The 20,766-nt window shown below is 38.1% G+C and overlaps 2 protein-coding genes across 4 annotated transcripts in view; one reads left to right on the forward strand and one right to left on the reverse strand.

Moving 5' to 3' along the window:
* USP1 (ubiquitin specific peptidase 1) overlaps nt 1-3,298 on the reverse strand; it is a 40,725-nt gene extending 37,427 nt beyond the window's left edge. The window contains exons 1-3 of one of the 3 annotated variants that reach the window (XM_061184118.1): nt 2,677-3,274; nt 1,955-2,060; nt 323-561 (exon numbers count right to left, since the gene is read on the reverse strand). In XM_061184118.1, coding sequence (XP_061040101.1) covers nt 323-492 — 170 coding nt within the window. In that variant the 5' untranslated portion in view covers nt 493-561; nt 1,955-2,060; nt 2,677-3,274. Of the gene's footprint in view, nt 1-322; nt 562-1,954; nt 2,061-2,676 lie in introns of all 3 variants that reach the window. The other 2 variants (XM_061184120.1, XM_061184117.1) reach the window with 2 other exon arrangements.
* LOC133087172 (transcriptional regulatory protein AlgP-like) lies at nt 2,396-3,124 on the forward strand. Its single transcript, XM_061183953.1, has one exon. It carries the CDS (start codon nt 2,396-2,398, stop codon nt 3,122-3,124), a length of 729 nt encoding a protein of 242 aa, XP_061039936.1.
* Nucleotides 3,299-20,766: the final 17,468 nt, after the last annotated feature.

Genomic DNA, 20,766 nt, shown 5'->3' on the forward strand with positions numbered 1-20,766 from the left:
CATAAAGTGTGTTGCACTAAAATAAAATTTAAATTGAAAAATAATTTTAGTCAATTAGTATTTCTCTAAGTTAGCCTAATCGGCTGAGCACAATTTAAATGAGTTATAATGTGAACTGTGATGATTGATCCCTGTGGGGAACCACCAGTTTTATCCTGTTTCTACTATTACACACTGCTAGACTTGTCTCACTAATGTGTGCTTTTTTATCTCCCTCTATGGACTATCAGGTTAGAATGACTGCAGATATCAATCCAAGTTCACTGCTTTTTCACTGATGTGGAATTTTTAAAAGTATAGAAATATACTGAAAATAACATACATTTCAGATCCTCTATATTCAGAAGTTTTTTCTTCATTTTCTTGAGAATCTGTGAAATCCAAGGCTCTCTTGGTTTCCTTTTTCTGAAAAAACTTCAAGGAAAGTCTGTTTTTTTTTGATGGACTACCTCTTGAAAGCCCATTACTTTCACTAGGTATGACACCGGGCATTTTCTCTTCAAATCCCAAGGAGTTGACAAGAATTAATTTATACAGGGACCTTGTAATCACCAATCATATCTGTTAATCAGAGAAAAGGTTATTAGTTTTCAGTTATCAGCTGTAGGCAATAAAATCATCATTTCTGAAAACAAATTTACCAAGAAATGGTATTAATTAGAACTTTGTATTTGAAAATCTAATGCCTGCCAATAACAGGCAGTCAATGTTTATTGCTTAAATGAAGGAGTTACCATGTGTCCTTAACTTTCTCAAACAACAAAAAAAATACTGAACTTTTATTAGCCTGCTGCTATTAGATTAAGGGTCACATCACAAAATACCCCATTTTAGTAGTAGACCCCATTGTACTGGTAGTAGTAGTAGTAGTAATGGTAAAGTAGTATCATCAAGGGGTAAAAACTTTATTATCTATTAGTTCATTCAGGAAACATTGAGCAAGTACCATCTCTAATTCTGAAGTACAAGGTGGGAAACAGAGGGATGAATGGGAAATCAAAGGAGTGCTAGAAGTGACTGAGTTCTCCTTCCAAGGTCTTTTTCTAGTTATACAAAATAATGTCTATTTAAAGTATAATCTGCATACAAGGAAACGCCTAGATCTAGTGTTAAGTTTACACCTAAAAACCTGTGTGAAAAGTAATAAACCATATGCAAAGTTGGGATAATGGTGTAAAAAATTGCTGCACTTTGTGTATATCAAATTCTTATGCACTAGAAACCAAAATATACTGACTTTTCAAACTTCTTTAACTATAGAATTTTTTAAGATACTGCTTTAAGTAGGAAAGAAGAAAAGTTTGCCTTGTGCAAACTTTCTTCCCGGTTTTAAGATAAAACTTCTGGACTAAAAAAAAAAATGGCTCTGTTTGTGTTAGTTATTTTACACTTTAGTCCTATTTTTCATTAGGAAGATATTACTATCTGACTCGAATATTACCAGAAAATCACCTAAGAGTCCAAAAACTCAGCAATGACTTTAAAATATAATATAGGTAGAGACTAACAGGACGAACTAAATTTCATCCTTAAGCATAAGCGAAAACCCGGCTGCCTCTGAACTGGGAATTCACAACACTGAACTCGGCAGTGCAACCACCTTTTTGAGACAACTCAGGAATAATTGGAAAGCCGACCAATTTCCCCATCCCCCCTCCAACTCAATTTACTCTCCTGGCCACTAATGCTACTGATGAAATGCTATCATGAATGATAAACCAGCCTGCACTGAAGTGTCAGGGATCTCTAAGCATTAACGATTTTTGTAAAACGTTTTTTCTTGGGAACCAATTCCAATAAATGATGGAAACTGGATTCTCTAAGAGACAGAATAACCGGACTTAAATAAATATAAAAAAAAACAATGACCAAGCAGCTGAAATAACATTATCAATCCTAATCAATAAACCAACCCTCCGGGCTCCTCAAAGCAATGATTAAACATTAACATTACCTAGAATATAACATTTTACCAGGTGCCGTATCTTCTATACCATTTCTTGCTCCTGGCTGTCCTTATCACTGGGGGTTGTTACATCAAAAGTGTTTCTCCCGTAACTCTAAATCAAGTTTCGCAGAAAAAACAATAAGTAGAACATTAAATGTTCTTGACAAATGACAGTGTGAACACTAAGTCTCATTAGTTTCAAGTTTTTTCCTCTGTAAGATGGGACGACTCAATCCCAACTTTTCACGAAAAATGTAAAACAAGAATAACATCCTCGACAAAGGTTTAAGACACGTGCCGTTCTCAATACTTGTAGAAAAAGTAAGTTAAACTGCTCGGCAAAATTTAGCAATCACCGACACAGAACAACGTGAGCGCAAACATTTCTTCTCCCTACCCCGCAAACTCTAGGAACGGAAAAGAAAGTGAGAAGATGACGGGACGGTGATGATGTCCGTGCCCGTCAAACGCGGCACCGGCCCGGCGGGAGGCGTCTTTAAGCAGAACCACAGCTCGCGGAGTTGGCCTATTTACTCCCAGCCAGCACCTGCCTTGAGTCCCCAGCGGCGGCGGGAGGGGGCGCCGCCCGCTGCGCGGACGGCTTGGCTGGCAGCTGGGCGGGGGCGCAGCACCGAAGGAGCCGGGGTCCTCCCCGCGGCCCCCTCGGACTCCTGCCGAACTTGCCGCGGCGCCCAGGCACCGGCCCCTCCTCCACGGGCCCTTCTTACCTGGTCATGGCCCAGAGCGAGGTCCGCGGCAGTGACGCCGACGAGTCTAACCGGGCTGAGGGCGGGTGCGACAGGTGAGCCCCTGCCCCGAGCCCGCGGGGGCCCGCGACCCACGGAAAAGCTGGCCGGATCGCCCTCCCCGCAGGGGAGTGACCATTCGCTCTCAAGAGCGGGAACCCGGGCTGCCGCTCGGTCCTGCCTGGCGCCGGCAACGACTACATCCCCGAAGCGGCGCCCGACCGAGCCCGCCCCCGTCCCCGCCCCGGGACGGCAAGGAGCGCCAGAAGCGGCTCCGCTCGCCCGGCGCCCGAACCGCTGGGGTCTTCCTCCCTCCACCGCCGACGGGAACTTGGCGCGTTTTCCTCAGTCTCAGGACCCTTGTGTTTTAGCCTCCGCCCGCGCCAGCGCTGCGATTGGAGGTGGCGTCCTACGAAAGTGCCGGTTCTAGTCTCCAGGCTGCAGAGACGCGAAAGGCTAGAGCCACATCGCGACCGCCACTCGCCCTCCTGGCACGCACGGGCTCCGGAACCAGCCGGAACGGTAGTTGCCCCAAGCTTGTAACGGGTTCTGCAGTTTCAAACAGCGCAGGCAGTGTCACGGGCAGCTCGCACGGGTCCTCGCTGAGGGCGCGCGCTAGGAGCTAGAGGCCTGGCTGGCGGGCTCGAGCCTCTAATCCTTTTTTTTTTTTTTTTTTTTTTTTTTAACCATTCGTGCGCGAGAGTTGAGGGGATAGCGTACGGGTCGGGAGACGGGACAGAGAGAAGATGGGACGGGCTTCTTGCTCGGGAAGTTACCGCCAGGTGCTCAAATCCACCAATCTGTGATGAACAATCCCCAACCCTGCCCCCCGCAGCCCAGAAGGAGCCAATCAGAAGTACCTAGGCAAAAAGACCCACCTGGTGGGCGGGGAAAGGCAGTCCAGCCAATACCAAAAAGAAGAGGGGACGGCTCCAGCCAATCATTGTTGGACATACAGAGTGTTCCTCAGGCGCGTTTCCTCTCCTTCCGCTCTCATTGGCGCTAGACTGCGCGCTTTCGCTGCCGACTGTTAAGTCTCGCTCTGCGTTTTGTGAATCCTCGAGGGTAGGACGCCAGGGAGGGTGCGGTTTCCGGAGCGAGGCCTTCGCAATAAGTCCCGCCCCCGTTTCATGCGTACACACTCGGGCGGGGTTTCCCGGCAGTTAGTTTCGGAAAATGGCTGACCGCCTTGCTTTCTCCTCTGCGCTTGAGCTTTCTGTACCGAAACGCAACCTCAGACCCCAGGCCATCCAGTAAAAAGAAGCACCGCCATAGATAACAGTAAACTCTCAACCGAATGCTACGGAGCTGAGGCTCCCTCCTCAGCCCCTCCACGCCTCATTTTCTCGCGTTTACCCCTTCCCCTTCGCGACCGGACAAGGAAACGAAAAGGGCATTCTTAGGGCCCAGCTCTGGCTGGAGGAGCTGCAAGGGGTTCCTGTACGAGCCCTTACTAACGGGCTCAGAAACGGCGAGGCAGGCCTCACCTGGTTTCTGCTTCCGTCTGTTGTTGTATGCCTACCTCGGTGAGGTGACCTCACAAAGCAAGGGTGGCAGTGAAGCACGATAAGTTCAGTCCAAATTCATTTAACCAAGCGTGTTTCGAGGTGCCTAGTGTGTGCCAGGCATTCCCTGCTCCATAGGGGCTTGACATGAGTGACAGGGAGAGGAAATAAGGAGTATGCTCTTTTAGGTAGGTAGTCTTGACATTTGAGTAGAGAGCTGAATGAAAGTGCAGCCAGCCTTGGAGGAATCAGGAAGAACGGTCCAGACAGGGAGAAGAGCAAAAGCTACCAAAGTCCTCAAGGTTCACGTGTTTGGTGTTCTGGGAGGAAGCAAGGAGCCAGGGTGCTTAGAGCACAGTGAGTCTAGGTGTGATGATTGGGAAATGAGATTAGTAACGTGGTTGGGGCTCTGATTAAACAGGGTAAGGAAGGGACTTCCCTGGTGGCGTGGTGGTTAAGAATCCATCTGTCAATGCAGGGGACTGGGGTTCGATCCCTGGTCTGGGAAGATCCCACATGCCATGGAGCAACTAAGCCCATGTGCCACAACTACTGAAGCCCGTGCGCCTACAGCCCATGCTCCCCAACAACAGAAGCCACCACCCTCGCCTCAACTAGAGAAAGCCCTCGCGCAGCAACAGAAGACCAAATGCAGCCAAAAATATAAATAAATAAATAAACAGGGTAAGGAGATGAGAGTCATTTGATGGTTTTGAGCTGGGGAGTGGCGTAATTTGTAAAGCGGCTGCTTGTGGTGGTAGACTGTTGACCTTCAAAAGTGCAAGCTGTAAGATCCCCTAGGAGGCTATTCCAGCAGCCCAGGGAATAAATTAGGGTGGCCTGGAATAAGGTGGTAGCAGTGGAAATGTTGAGAACGGGTAGGATTCAGGATATATTTTGAAGTAAGGCCAACAGGATCTGCTGATGGGAAAAAAGAGACAAAAAAGGACAAGGTTTTTTTTTTTTTTTTTTTTTTTAACCAAATCAGTTGGATAGTGGTTTGTCCTTGTTAAAATGGAGAACATTGAGGTAATGATGGGTTTGGTGGGAGGGGCCATTGTTCTTAGACGTAAAGATTGAGATGCATGTTTCACATGCAAATAGAGATACTGAGCCAACAGATTTCAAGTTTGCAGGTCAGTAGAGAATTGAAATCAGGAGATATAATTTGAGAGTCACCAAATGGTATTTAAATACACAAGACTTTAAGCAATCACCTAGAATGATATTTATCCTAAAAAATCTGCAGGGCAGTGATGACCTCTACCCTTGCCAAGCCAGGAATTCTAAACCCAGAAAACTGCTCCTTAATCTACCCATTTCAGAATCAATATCCATCCCAAATGCTCATTTTAAGAGAGACTTATAAAGCTCCTGATGACATATTTAAGATCATTTAAAAAGCAAAATGAAGTAACTAGGATTCAAGCAACCAAAATGGAGCCGGGTGGCCATTGTGGATGTGGTTTCAGACATGTTCCTGCATCACAGGGAACTTGAATTTTCTGAACTGTAGCAAACTCAAGGACACCACATGTTTTCAAAATAATATCTTCTAGCAGTTGCCAGCTGCTACCTTATGGTCTCAAGTTCTCCCCTAAGCAATCCTTGCTTAACAAGCACCCTTCTTGCCAGCTCAACCAATTGGTAGCCCTGATGGCAGCTGCTATGCTCAGATGTGGCATATTTGCTAGGGTAGACTAATACAGCCCCAGGTATTTGGTACACATCATTGATTTAGTGAATGCATTCTTTTCTGTTCCAATCATAAGAAAAGATCAGAAACAGTTGGCATTCCCATGAAACAGACAGAAGTGTACATTTACAGTTTAGCCCAAGGCTATGTTAACATTCCTGCCCTCTGTCATAAAATAGTCTGGAGAGATCTGGACCTTCTGGACATCCTTCAGAACTTCACATTAATCTATTACATCAATGACATCCTGCTGATTGGGCAGGTTGAGCAAAATATAACTGTATCAGTAGGATTAAAGGACTAAGAGTGTACATGTGCGGTGGAAGTGCAGAAGAGTGTGCTAAATCCTTACCTTCCTATTGGGAAGTCAGTAGATGATGGCTAACCGAAATATCAAGAAGTAGAAATATGAACATGTTATCTAGACAGGTGGAGGTAAATACCAAAGAATGAGCTAAAAATTGAAAGTGGCTGCCTTGAGGGAACGGGAAGTCTTGTTGAAACTAGTTAGCTCTTCAAATCATGTACAACTTTGAAAAGAGCAAAAAACTTAAATTTTTTTAAAAAGCGTGGTAAATGAACTGTTTTCTGATTTCATGCCCTGGGAAAGGTCAGAGCAACCAGGTTCAACAGGAGTGCATTATGTGGGTTTGGGTTGACAATTCTTGCAGCCCTCACCTTCTGGGTACAAGGTAAAGGAAGGCTCAGTATGTGAACCCTTGGCCTTTATCCAGCATCTTTAGTAATCACAAAAAGCAATCAACCTCAAAACAGCTGGTAAAACCTCCATCCAGTAGTTAAATTTAAATTAAAAATATTCCCACAAGTTAAAGTCTATTTAAAAGGTAAAATCCACTTGGCTTCAGAATTTTAAATCCTCTTCCACAATCTAAAGCCCCAGGGTCAGGTGGGAGGTCCTCCCATACCTATGAAAGGAATGCCTTGCCCCACTTCCTTAATGTTTGGTAGCAGTTTAGTAGATGAATGTCCGGTAAGTGGGTGGGTGCTGAGGAGGTGGCAGGAAGATTCATGAGCCTATTTATATTTCACGGGAAGAGAGTCTTGTCTTTCTCATGCCACTAAGATTCTCTTATCTTTTGTATGTTTAACCCATCCTGTAAAGAGCCCTACATGTAAACTTCAACAACAATATTTTTCCTTCTCTGAATAAAATTTACTTGAATAAAGTACTAAGTATTTGAAGGGCAAATAAGTTCTAATTCTTTTCTTTTGAGTATCATTATGGACTCATGGCTTTTTACAGTCTTTTATTAAATTAAGCATAATTTTTATTTCCTTTTCGAAGCAAAACCTGTCACACTTTTAACCTGTGTGGACTCTTTTTAAACTGACTTCCAGGTCCTCTCAACATTTCCAAAAGCATCCTTACCTCCTGGAAAATTCCAGGTCCCTCTTTAAAAATATTTTCTAACTAACTTGAATATACTGTATAATACATTGTTTTACCACAATATTATTAAAGGTTTATAAGCTTTAATTTTTAAAAAAAAATCTTATTTATGTCCTAAACTATTCACCATACATTATTTTACCATTTCATTTCGGGCTTTGAAAAGAGTCCATGTATTTTTCAATCAGACAAGAATACAGGTGGTTCTAACGTGGAGAATGTATGATAACTGTGATGTAGTTTCCCCTTCTTTCAAACCAGCTAATTTGGAATTAGATTTTAAACAGCCATTGGTATGGCACCACCCCCAAACTTGGTGGCCTAAAATAACAACTTCTTATTTCTCACCATTTTATGGCTTGGACACTGGCTCTCCTGCTGGGCTCCCTTGGTGGCTGCACTCAGCTGATCAGACGACTGGGGGCTGGGCCCAGCAGGTCCTGTGGGCCGCCCACTCCCTGTGGTCGCTTCTCCTCAAAGAAGCTGCATGGGGCTTCCCTGTTAGGCGTCTACAGCGGCGTTCCAAGAGGGCAGGACCCAGTGTGCAAGCGTGTTAACAAGCTTCTGCCTGTATTACTGCATTACACTCCCTTTGACCAAAGCAAATCCCAAGACCAAGCCCAAAGTCAATGTAGGGCAGGTCTTCACAAGGGCATGGATATGGGTGGGGAGCCTGAATCTTTGGGGTCATTAATGTTACAGTCTACTCCACTCTTCTGTGAATATTATCTTAAAGTATAAATCCTACTTCTCATGGATGTATCAGACAGACGACCTAATATTGATACAAAATTTTATATTAGATTTGGTCTAAATATCCCCTTAACTATAGGTGGTTTTTATATACAAATATATATTTCCTAGTGTCATTTTAAATCTTTTATCTAAGGCAGTTCATTGTTGAACATTACCTTTAAAAAGTCTTTATACATAGACGTGTGTGTGTGTGTGTGTGTATGTATTTCATCTACAGCCCCAAAAGCCAATTAAGGATTTTAAAAGTAATTTAATTAATTTAACAAAATACTAGCAAACAGAATCCAACAACACATTAAAAGGATCATACACCATGATCAAGTGGGATTTATCCCAGGGATGTAAGGATTCTTCAATATATGCAAATCAATCAATGTGATACACCATATTAACAAACTGAAGAAGAAAAACCATATGATCATGTCAATAGATGAAGAAAAAGCTTTTGACAAAATTCAACACCCATTTATGATAAAAACTCTCCAGAAACTGGGCATAGAGGGAACCTACGTCAACATAATAAAGGCCATATATGACAAACCCACAGCAAACATCATTCTCAATGGTGAAAAACTGAAAGCATTTCCTCTAAGATCAGGAACGAGACAAGGATGTCCACTCTCACCACTATTATTCAACATAGTTTTGGAAGTCCTAGCCACAGCAATCAGAGAAGAAAAAGAAATAAAAGGAATACAAATTGGAAAAGAAGAAGTAAAACTGTCACTGTTTGCAGATGGCATGATACTATACATAGGGAATCCTAAAAATGCCACCAGAAAACTACTAGAGCTAATTAATGAATTTGGTAAAGTTGCAGGATACAAAATTAATGCACAGAAATCTCTTGCACTCCTATACACTAATGATGAAAAATCTGAAAGAGAAATTATGGAAACACTCCCATTTACCATTGCAACAAAAAGAATAAAATACCTAGGAATAAACCTACCTAGGGAGACAAAAGACTTGTATGCAGAAAACTATAAGACACTGATGAAAGAAATTAAAGATGATACCAACAGGTGGAGAGATATACCATGTTCTTGGATTGGAAGAATCAATATTGTGAAAATGACTATAGTACCCAAAGCAATCTACAGATTCAATGCAATCCCTATCAAATTACCAATGGCATTTTTTACGGAACTAGAACAAATCATCTTAAAATTTGTATGGAGACACAAAAGACCCCGAATAGCCAAAGCAGTCTTGAAGGAAAAAAACTGAGCTGGAGGAATCAGACTCCCTGACTTCAGACTATACTACAAAGCTACAGTAATCAAGACAATATGGTACTGGCACAAAAACAGAAATATAGATCAATGGAACAAGATAGAAAGCCCAGAGATAAACCCACGCACCTATGGTCAACTAATCTATGACAAAGGAGGCAAAGATATACAATGGAGAGAAGACAGTCTCTTCAATAAGTGGTGCTGGGAAAATTGGACAGCTACATGTAAAAGAATGAAATTAGAACACTTCCTAACACCATACAGAAAAATAAACTCAAAATGGATTCGAGGCCTAAATGTAAGACCAGACACTATAAAACTCTTAGAGGAAAACATAGGAAGAACACTCTTTGACATAAATCACAGCAAGATCTTTTTTGATCCACCTCCTAGAGTAATGGAAATAAAAACAAAAATAAACAAATGGGACCTAATGAAACTTCAAAGCTTTTGCACAGCAAAGGAAACCATAAACAAGATGAAAAGACAACCCTCAGAATGGGAGAAAATATTTGCAAACGAATCAACAGACAAAGGATTAATCTCCAAAATATATAAACAGCTCATTCAGCTCAATATTAAAGAAACAAACAACCCAATCCAAAAATGGGCAGAAGACCTAAATAGACATTTCTCCAAAGAAGACATACAGATGGACAAGAAGCACATGAAAAGCTGCTCAACATCACTAATTATTAGAGAAATGCAAATCAAAACTACAATGAGGTATCACCTCACACCAGTTAGAATGGGCACCATCAGAAAATCTACAAACAACAAATGCTGGAGAGGGTGTGGAGACAAGGGAACCCTCTTGCACTGTTGGTGGGAATGTAAATTGATACAGCCACTATGGAGAACAATATGGAGGTTCCTTAAAAAACTAAAAATAGAATTACCATATGATCCAGCAATCCCACTACTGGGCATATACCCAGAGAAAACCGTAATTCAAAAGGACACATGCACCCCAATGTTCATTGCAGCACTATTTACAATAGCCAGGTCATGGAAGCAACCTAAATGCCCATCGACAGACGAATGGATAAAGATGATGTGGTACATATATACAATGGAATATTACTCAGCCATAAAAAGGAACGAAATTGAGTCATTTGTTGAGACGTGGATGGAGCTACAGACTGTCATACAGAGTGAAGTAAGTCAGAAAGAGAAAAACAAATATCGTATATTAACGCATGTATGTGGAACCAAAAAAATGGTACAGATGAACCGGTTTGCAGGGCAGAAGTTGAGACACAGATGTAGAGAACAAACGTATGGACACCAAGGGGGGAAAACCGCGGTGGGGTGGGGACGGTGGTGTGCTGAATTGGGCGATTGGGATTGACATGTATACACTGATGTGTATAAAATTGATGACTAATTAAAAAAATAAAATAAAATAAAAGTAATTTAATTTTAATAAATACAATAAAATTAATATTGTAATTAAAAATTATCACAAGTATCACAGTTTAAAAACTACCCAATAAGATTAAAGAAATGTTGTATTTTATATTTTTCATCTGGGACTTATAAGAACTAATTTAATATTGTTAAAATGACCATGCTACCCAAGGTAATCTACAGATTCAATACAATCCCTATGGCAATGCCCAATGGAATTTTTCACAAAAGTAGAACAAATAATTCTAAAATTTGTATGGAAACACAAAAGACCTGAATAACCAAAACAATCTTGAGAAAGAAGAACAAAGCTAGAGGTATCACACTCCTTCATTTCAAACTATACTACAAAGATTCAGTAATCAAAACAGTATGGTACTGGCACAAAAACAGACACATAGATCAATGGAACAGAATAGACAGCCCAGAAATTAACCCACAATTGTATGGTCAACTAACCTATGACAAAGGAGGCAAGAATATACAATAGGGAAAAGACAGCCTCTTCAATAAATGGTGTTTGGAAAACAGGACAGCCACATGATAAAGAATCAAACTGGACTACTTTACCATACCATATACAAAAATAAACTCAAAATGGATTAAAGACCTAAATATAAGACCTGAAACCATAAAAATCCTAGAAGAAAACAAAGGCAGTTTGCTCTTTGACATGGGTCTTAGCAAGTTTTTTTTTTTGATATGTCCCCTCAGGCAAGGGAAACAAAAGAAAAAATAAACAAATGGAACTACATCAAACTAAAAAGCTTTTGAACAGTGAAGGAAACTATCAACAAAACAAAAAGGCAGCTTACCGAATGGGAGAAGATATTGCAAATGATAAGTCTGAAAAGAGGTTACTATCCAAAATATACAAAGAACTCATACAACTGAACTTCAAGAACACAAACAACCTTACTAAAAAAACGGGCAGAGGACCTGAATAGACATTTTTCCACAGAAGGCATACAAATGGTCAACATGAAAAGATGTTCAACATCACTTATCATCAGGGAAATGCAAATCAAAACCATGATGAGATATCACCTCACACCTATCAGAATGGCTATTAGCTAAAAGACAACAAACAAGTATTGGTGAGGATGTGAAAAAAGAACCCTCTTGCACTGTTAATGGGAATGTAAATTGGTGCAGCCACTATGGAAATCAGCATGGAGTTTCCTCAAAAAAATAAAAAAATAGAACTATCATACAATCCAGTAATTCCAATTCTGGGTATTTTCCCAAAGAAAACAAAAACACTAATTTGAAAAGATATATGCATCCCCATGCTCATTGCAGCATTATTTACAATAGCCAAGAGATGAAAGCAACCTAAGTGTCCACTGATAGATGATATATCTATATCTATATCTATCCATTTTATACCATATAAATATATGATGGAATATTACACAGCCATAAAAAAGAATGAAATTTTGTCATTTGCAACAACATGGATGGACCTAGAGGGTATTATGCTAATTGAAATAAATCAGACAGAGAAAGACAAATACAATATGATTTCACTTATGTGTGAAATCTAAAAACCAAAACAAATGAATAAACAAAACAAAAACAGACTCATAGATACAGAGAACAAACATGTGATTGCCAGAAGGGAGTGGATGGGGGGATGAGTGAAATAGGTGAGGGAAATTAAGAGGCACAAACTTCCGGTTATAAATAAATAAGTCAAAGAGATGTAATATACAGCTTAGGGAATATAGTCAATAATATTGTAATAACTTTGTATGGGGACAGATGGTAACTAAACTTATCATGGTGGTCATTCTAATAATGTATAAAAATACTGAATCACTGTGTTGTACACTTGAAACTAACATAATATTGAAAGACAATTATGCTTCAATAGAAAAGAATGAATTTATAAGAGAATGGGTATATGGATTATATTACATTTCAACTGTAATATGTTTACCTTTACTCTTTTTACCATCATAAAATATTTTAGCTACTTTAGCTTTAGGAAAATATCCTGATCTTTGCAAGGAATAAAATAAACCATGTCTGTATTCCCAATTTTATATTTTGTAGGATTTATACTTTCCCTTCAGGTGTGAACCATAAGGTCACTTTTAAAAAATTAAAGTTCATTAAAACATTTTTTTACCAATATATTTTCTTTATAATTTTACTTATTAACATTAAGTAAGGAAATTTCCACAGTAAGAAATGTTAATGTTCCTAGATTCATTATGTCATATATTTTATTACCTTTGAACTTCAACATTTAATATGAAAGTTCTAAAATTTGGAATTAAAATTTACATCAAAAACAAACCCCCCAAAACTCTGAGTTTTCCTCTCTACCAAAAAAAGATAAAGGAATAGCTTAACTCCCTTATTATCAGCCCAGAAACCAAGGTCTTTGGAATCAAGAGTCAAAGTGACACCTTTTTTTCTCACTTAAGAGTGAAGTATGGAGGAATTTGTTACCAGATGTGTAGCTAAGTGTGTACACATGTGGGTATACAGGCATTTTATAATTATTACACCATAACATAATTTTTTGTCTGGATGCTGCCACTGTTTTGGAGCTTAAAAGTTCATTCTTTTTCTCCTGTAGGGTTATGCTGAAACACAAAATTAGTAGTTAAAACAATTTAATTCATACCACCTTAGGATTATGGATTTATTACAATTTAATCACAATACCAATAAAAGTTGTATCTTTAGACTTGTGCACAAAACACAAAATTTGCTTATGCATGTTCATTCTTGAAAATAGACATTTTAAAATACTGTGTTTTAACGTCTTTTAACAGTAGAAGATTTGTTTTCAATTAAGGATTTTATTTGGCTGCTTGTAAGGAACATTTCCTAAGCAATAATTTTTGAGATCTTGAGACATCTTAAAAACCTCTTAAAAACTCAATTAGTTTGCAGAACATTTGCACGAATTACATGGCTTTTAGGTCATGCCTCCTCCTTAAAAGCAAACAACTTATTAACTTATATTAAAAGTTACTTATAAGTATAATTTTTAAAAAATTTTTCCTCATTTTGAATTATAAAATCTGTAATAATTTCTGCCATCTCTTTGTCACTCTCTTGTCTTTTTGTCAGTGGGGTATAAGAAGTAGGTTGGGCTGACTTACCCAGTTTTGCTGAAGAACTTTGACCCTGGCCGTTTTATTCTTTAAGTCTCCCCAGCTGAGATTTCTACAAGTACCTCATTGTTTTCTCATACATTAAAAAGTCCAGTCCATTGGGCTTTCTTGGAGTGTCCAGCTCCCTTGAGTTTCAAGTGCATCCCTAAGATAGCAACATCTCGTCACAAATTACCTATGGTATGCCAGTTTCCAACATTCATGAATCAAGAACATTTATGTATACATGTAATATGTTAATGGACATGTCCTTGGAATTGCCCTCTGTCTCAGTTCTCTCTTAGAACCTTGGACAACTCAGCCTTGGTTTACCCAGGGTATTTCCTCAATTCTCACAGGGGAACAGCACACTCAAATTGAGTCTGTGATCTGTCGGCAAAAGGCATGATCCTAGACTAGAGTTAGGCTGTCAGGCGGCTGTCAGTGGAAAGACCCCAAGAATGATTTCAGAGGCTTTTGATGCCAGTGTTGAATATTCATCCAACTATCCATCTATTAAACAAAGTAACTCAAATCAAGGGACCATAAATTATTGAAATATACCAGGCTTCACACTGTTTGTTAAGATCTGCTGCTGGGCAGTAATTTAATTTGGCCAGCACTTCAATAATTGCTGGGGAGGGAATGGAAAAGATTAGGACTGAGAACATCTGCATAATCAAAATTGTCTCTTACTCCTAGAGGCAAGACAGACACATTTTTACAGTGAAAAAGTCACATAAAAGGAATAGTTTTGACATTTTTCCACTTCAGTTTTTTTTCTCCATTTCAATCTTTTAAGTAAGCATGAGATAATCTGCAGCTTATAACTATCACAAGCATTGCCATCAAGCAGCTATATTTATTAGAAATCCCTCATGTTCCACGTACAAGCCTAAAAGACCTAAAACAGACCTAGAACAAGTTTAGCTAACACAAATTTAGCTAGAGTTTGTTTGAGAGAGGAAGATTCCACACAAATAAAAAATATATGTAGTAGAGCAAGAAAAGTTTTGGGGAATTTTCAAAAAACTACCCATAATAAATTTATGCCCACTCTAGTAACTTTTGTTACCATCCTAGACTACTTCTTTCTTACCCATTGAGTCAACTTTCCAAATATCTTTTATTCATTAAGAACTATTTGAGAGATATGGAAAAATACACAAGGCATAAAATGTAAGTTATGAAGCATAATAATAAAATGAGCACCCAAGGAACCACCAACCAACCTAAAAACTGAGCATCATAGCACTGAAGGCTCCCATTGGACCCCTTCCATCACCCATCCTCCTGCCTCCCTCCTCTAGGTAATCACTATTTTAAGTAGATTTTTTCATTCTTCTCTTATCTTTATAATTCTGTCAAATATATATATATGTGTGTGTGTGTTGGGATAAACTATTACATTATGTTTGATGTTAAAGATTATATAAGTAGTAACATTTTCTGACTTGGTTTTTATATTAGCTTTATGTTTGAGGAGTTCAGCTATGCTGTTGCATGTAGCTGTAGTTGATTTATTTTTCACTGTTGTGCAGTATTCTGTTGTGCGACTATGCCATGATTTATTTATCCATTCTCCTGTCAATGGACATTTGAATTATTTCCAGTTTTTTTCCGTATTATCACATATATCCATATATGACTACTGATAGACATGTGCATTTCTTTGTGGTGTATGTCAACTTTACCAGATAATGCCAAACTGTTTTCCACAGTGTTTATACCAGTTTACACTCACACAAGCAATGTACAAGAATTCCTGGATCTTTCATCCTCACCAACACTTGATATTGTCAAATTTCTTTATTTTAATTTTCCCTAAACTGGAAGATATAAAACAGTAACTTACTGTGGTTTTAGTTTGTATTTTCCTAATGATTAATTATGCTGAGCATCTTTTCATGTGCTAATTTTCCATTTGTGTATTTTCTTTAATGACATTTCTGTTGTAGAATTATGCCCCCCCCCCCTTTTTTTTTTAAATGGCTGTTTTTCTTCCTATGAGACTTCTTTTTATATTTTGGATACAAGTCTTCATCAGCTATGTTTTGCAAATATTTGCTCTCATCCTGTGGCTTCCCTTTTTATTTTCTTAACAATGTTTTTTGAAAACAAAAATTTTAAATTTTGATGAATTCCGATTTACCATTCTTTTTCCTTTATGGGTCATGATTTTAGTGTTGTATCTAAAACATCTTTGCCTAACCTAAGGTCAAAAAGATTTTTTCCTATGTTTTCTTCTAGAAATTTTATAGTTTTAGTTCTTATGTTTAATTCTATTTTCTATTTTAAGTTAATTTCTATATGTGATGTGAGATAAGAGTTGAGGTTATCCAATTTTGCATATATAGATATTATAGCACCATGTTTTCAAAAGACCATCTTTTCTCCTTTGAATTACCCTGGCACCTTGATTAAAAATCAGTTAACCGTATACAGTTGTCACTTGGTATCTGCAGGGGATTGGTTCCAGGACCCCAGTGGATACCTAAATCCGTAGATGCTCAAGTACCTTATATAAAATGATATCATATTTTATGTAATCTAACACACATCCTCCCATATACTTTAAATCTAGTGTAAATAAATCTAAATACTTCTAAATCTCTAGATTACTTATAATAACTAATATAATGTAAATGCTATGTAAATAGTTGTAAATAAAATGTAAATGCTGTGTAAATAGTTGCTGGTACATGGCAAATTCAAGTTTTTTACTTTTTGGAACTTTCTGGAAATTCTTTTTAATATTTTCCATCCAAGTTGGTTGAATCTGCAGATGCAGCCCCTGCAGATACAGAGGGCTGACTATAGATGTGGGTTTATATCTGGACTCTATTAATCTATATGTTTGTCCTTACACCAATATTACATTATCTTGATTATTGTAGTTTTCTATTATGTACTGAAATCAAGTAGAGTCAATCCTCTGGCTTTGTTCTTTTTCAAAATTATTTTAACTATTCTAGAGTTGCTTTGCATTTCCATGTAACTTTGGAATCAACAGATCAAACTATAAAAACACAAAAATACCTATGAGACTTACCTTTTCACTCTTTTTATGTTTTGTTTTGTTTTAATGAACAGATGTTCCTAATTTTAATATGGGCAAATGTATCCATCTTTTTTTTATGGATTACTTTTTTTTCTTTTTCTTCTTACATTTTGTCTAAGAAATCCTTCCCTAGCCTGAGATTTAAAATTTTTCCACAATATTTTCTTCAAAAATTTTAAAAGTTTTTATATTTGGCTTTTATCAATTTTTGTATATGAACGCAATTTTATTTTATTTTATTTTTCATATGGATAAAATGTTATCCCAGCCCATTTATTGAATAGTCCATCTTTACCTCAGGGATCTTTGGTACCCCTCTGTCATACATCTATACATATATGAGTCTGTTTATGGATTTTCTGATTTATTACCTGTATAAATACTATAATTTTGAAATAAATCTTTATATCTGGTAGGGCAAGTATGTATATCCTGTTTTACTTCAAGAATGTCTTGTTTACCACATGAAAAAAATGCTCAACATCACTAATCATCAGGGAAATGCAAATCAAAACCACAATGAGATGTCATGTCACACCTGTTAGAATGACTCACCAAAAAGACAAGAGATAACGAGCACTGGTAAGGATGTGGAGAAAAGGGACCCTCCAGCACTGTTGACGGGAATGTAAATTAGTGCAGCCACTATGTAAAACAGTATGGATATTCCTCAAAAAATTAAAAATAGAACTACCATATGACCCAGTAATTCCACTCCTGGGTATTTATCCAAAGAAAACAAAAACACTAATTTGAAAAGATACATGCACTCATATGTTCATTGAAGCATTATTTATAATAGCCAAGATATGGAAGCAACCTAAGTGCCCATCAATAGATGAATGGATAAAGACGATGTGGTATACATACACAATGGGATATTAGCCATAAAAAAGAATGAAATTTTGCCATTTGTGATAACAAGAATGGACCTAGAGGGTACTATGCTAAGTGAAATAAGTCTGACAGAGAAGGACAATACTGTATCATTTCACTTATATGTGGACTCTAAGAAAATGAACAAACATAACAAAAACAGAAACAGAGTTATAGATACAGAGCACAAATAGGTGGTTGACAGAAAGGAGCTGATGGGGAAAGAAAGAAATAGGTGAGGGAGATTAAGAGGTACAAACTTCCAGCTGCAAAATAAATGAGTCATGGATATGAAATGTACAGTGTGGGGAATATGGTCAATAACTATGTAAAATCTTTGTATGGTAACTAGACTTATGGTGATCATTTTAAAATTCATAGAAGTATCAAATCATCATGTTGTGTAATAGGAATTAACATAGTGTCATAGGTCAACTATACTTCAAAAACAAGCAAACAAACAAACAAACTAATAGAAAAAGAGGTCAGATTTGTGGTTACCAGAAGCAGAGGCTGGGGGAGGTGGAGTTGGATGAAGGTAGTCAAAAGGTACAAACTCCCAGTTATAAAATAAATAAGTACTAAGAATGTAATGTACAACATGATAAATAAAATTAACACTGCTGTATGTTATAGATGAAAGTTGTTAAGAGAATAAATCCTAAGGGTTCTCATCACAAGGAACATTTTTTTTCTATTTTAAAAATTTTGTATGTGTATGAGATTATTTTCACTAAACTTATTGTGATAATCATTTCATGATGTGTGTAAGTCAAATCATTATGCTGTACACCTTAAACTTAAACAGTGCTGTATGTCAATTATATCTCAATAAAACTGGAAGGAAAAAATAAATTTTAAAAAAAGAATGTCTTCTCTATTTTTGGCCTTTATACTTCCATATAAATATAAGAATCAGCTTGGAAAGTCCCACTAAAAACCCAGAGTAGCTTGTGTGGGTTCTATTTTCCTCTCCTCTTGAATCTGGTCTGGCTCTGTGACCAATTTTGCCTGATAGAATGTAGTAGAAGTGATACTTCATAATTTCCAAGACTGGTCTTTAAGAGATCTACAGCTTTTTCCTTTGCTGTGTAGAACACTCTCTTTTGCAATTGAGCCACCCTCAAAGGGAGCTCAAACTAGCTACGTAAAGAAAGCCATGCATATTGAGACAAAGAGGTTCTAGTCTTCCAGCCAGCCCTGCCAAAGCATCAGACATGTAAGTGATGCCATTTTGGATGCTCCAGCACTAGTCATCATCTGACAGGCAACATGAGCCAATGCCATGTGGAGCAAAAGAACTACCCACCCAAGCTTTGCTCACATTCTTGACCTACAGAATTATGAACAAATAAAATGGTTGTAGTTTTAAGGCATTATGTTTTGGGGTGGTATTTATATAGCAGGTAAAGGCCTGCCTGAAGAGCAGTATTTGGCAATACTGTCATCTGTAGTACATGAAAGATAGAAAATATACCTGATAAACTTGTCTTATTTCTACACTCCATGTCTTGTAATTTCTTCTTTATATTTTTCATAGATTTGACATCCAGCCTGTATTCTGCAAAATTTCTTCGGTCTTATCTTTCATTTCATCAATTCTCTCTTTAATTGCATCCAGTCTGCTGTTTACCCTAGCACTGAGTTTTTCATTTCCTTTGTGATATTTTTCCTTTCTTAAAGCTATGTGTATATGTATTTTAATCTGTCTGCATATTTTGTTGATCTTTTGCTCCTAAATCATGTTTTAAATTTATTTTTCACTTATCTAAATATATAAAATATTGTTTAAATATTTTTTATCCCATAATTCCAATATCTGAAACTTTTGTGAGTCTAGTTCTATTGCTTTTTCTCTTTTTTGGTTGACTCTTGCTCATGACCCTTGCTTTTCTCTTACGTGGGTTTTTTGATTTCTTGTTTTGTTTTGTTTGCCTTTTAAAATTGTAAGCTCATATTTGTTGCAACTATATCTGTAGAAAATATTTTGAGGCATGGGTGAGGGTCCTTGTGGTAGATAGAATAATGGTTGCCCAAAGATGATGTTCTGTTGCCTGAAACCTATGAATATATTGCCTTACATGGAAAAAGGGACTTTGCAGACATGATTAAGGTTAAGGATCTTGAGATGGGAAGATTATTCTGAATTGTCCAGTGGACCCAATATAATAATGTCAGTTCTTCAAAATGGAGAATTTTCCCCAGCTGTAGTGAGAGAAGGAGATGTGACTACAGAAGAAGGGTCAGAAAGATGTAAAGTTGCTGGCTTTGAATATAGAGGAAGGGGGCTATGAGCCAAGAAAATGTGCTTAGCCCACAGAAGCTGAAAAAGACAAGGAAATAGATTTTTGCCTAGAACCGCCAGGTAGGAATGCTGAAACTTTGATCTTAACCCAATGAGACCTATGTTGGACTTCTGACCCAAGGACTATAGGATAATAAGTCTGTGTTGTTTTAAGCCACTGTATGTTTTGGTAATTTGTTACATCAGCCATAGAAAACGAATCAAGTATTTTTCCCAAGGAGGATTTCTTCAGTTTATCACTTATGCCCAGAGGTATTCCAGACCTGGGTCCATTTTAAGTAATGATTTTTGGGGGGAGGAGTGGGTTGAGTTTTTAAGACCTTCTTAAGTTCTTCTTAAGGTATTCTGGCCATATCATGTGAGAGCTGGTCAGTAACTAAAATTCTCAGGGGAGACTTTCTTTTGTTAAACTTCTCTCCAAGCCAAGGCCAAAACAAACTACTTTCCTCATTCTCTACCTTTGTGAGAAAGATTTCTTCCCCTTAGCTTCCTGGGAATAGCCTTTCCTGTGTCCTAGCTTTACCTAGCATGGTCTCTCTGCTGTCATCTGCCCTGGGTAGGCCCAAGGCTTTATTCCCAGCTCCCTCTGTGCAGTGGCACCCCTGCCCTTGGTCCTTGTATGTCTATAGGCTATCTGAAGGCTTTATCATTCACATCCCTCACTTATTTCATCTGCCTTTCCTAACCGCATGCTCCCCTCC

Source organism: Eubalaena glacialis, chromosome 3, assembly GCF_028564815.1.
Source record: "Eubalaena glacialis isolate mEubGla1 chromosome 3, mEubGla1.1.hap2.+ XY, whole genome shotgun sequence".
NCBI classification, from domain to species: domain Eukaryota; kingdom Metazoa; phylum Chordata; class Mammalia; order Artiodactyla; family Balaenidae; genus Eubalaena; species Eubalaena glacialis.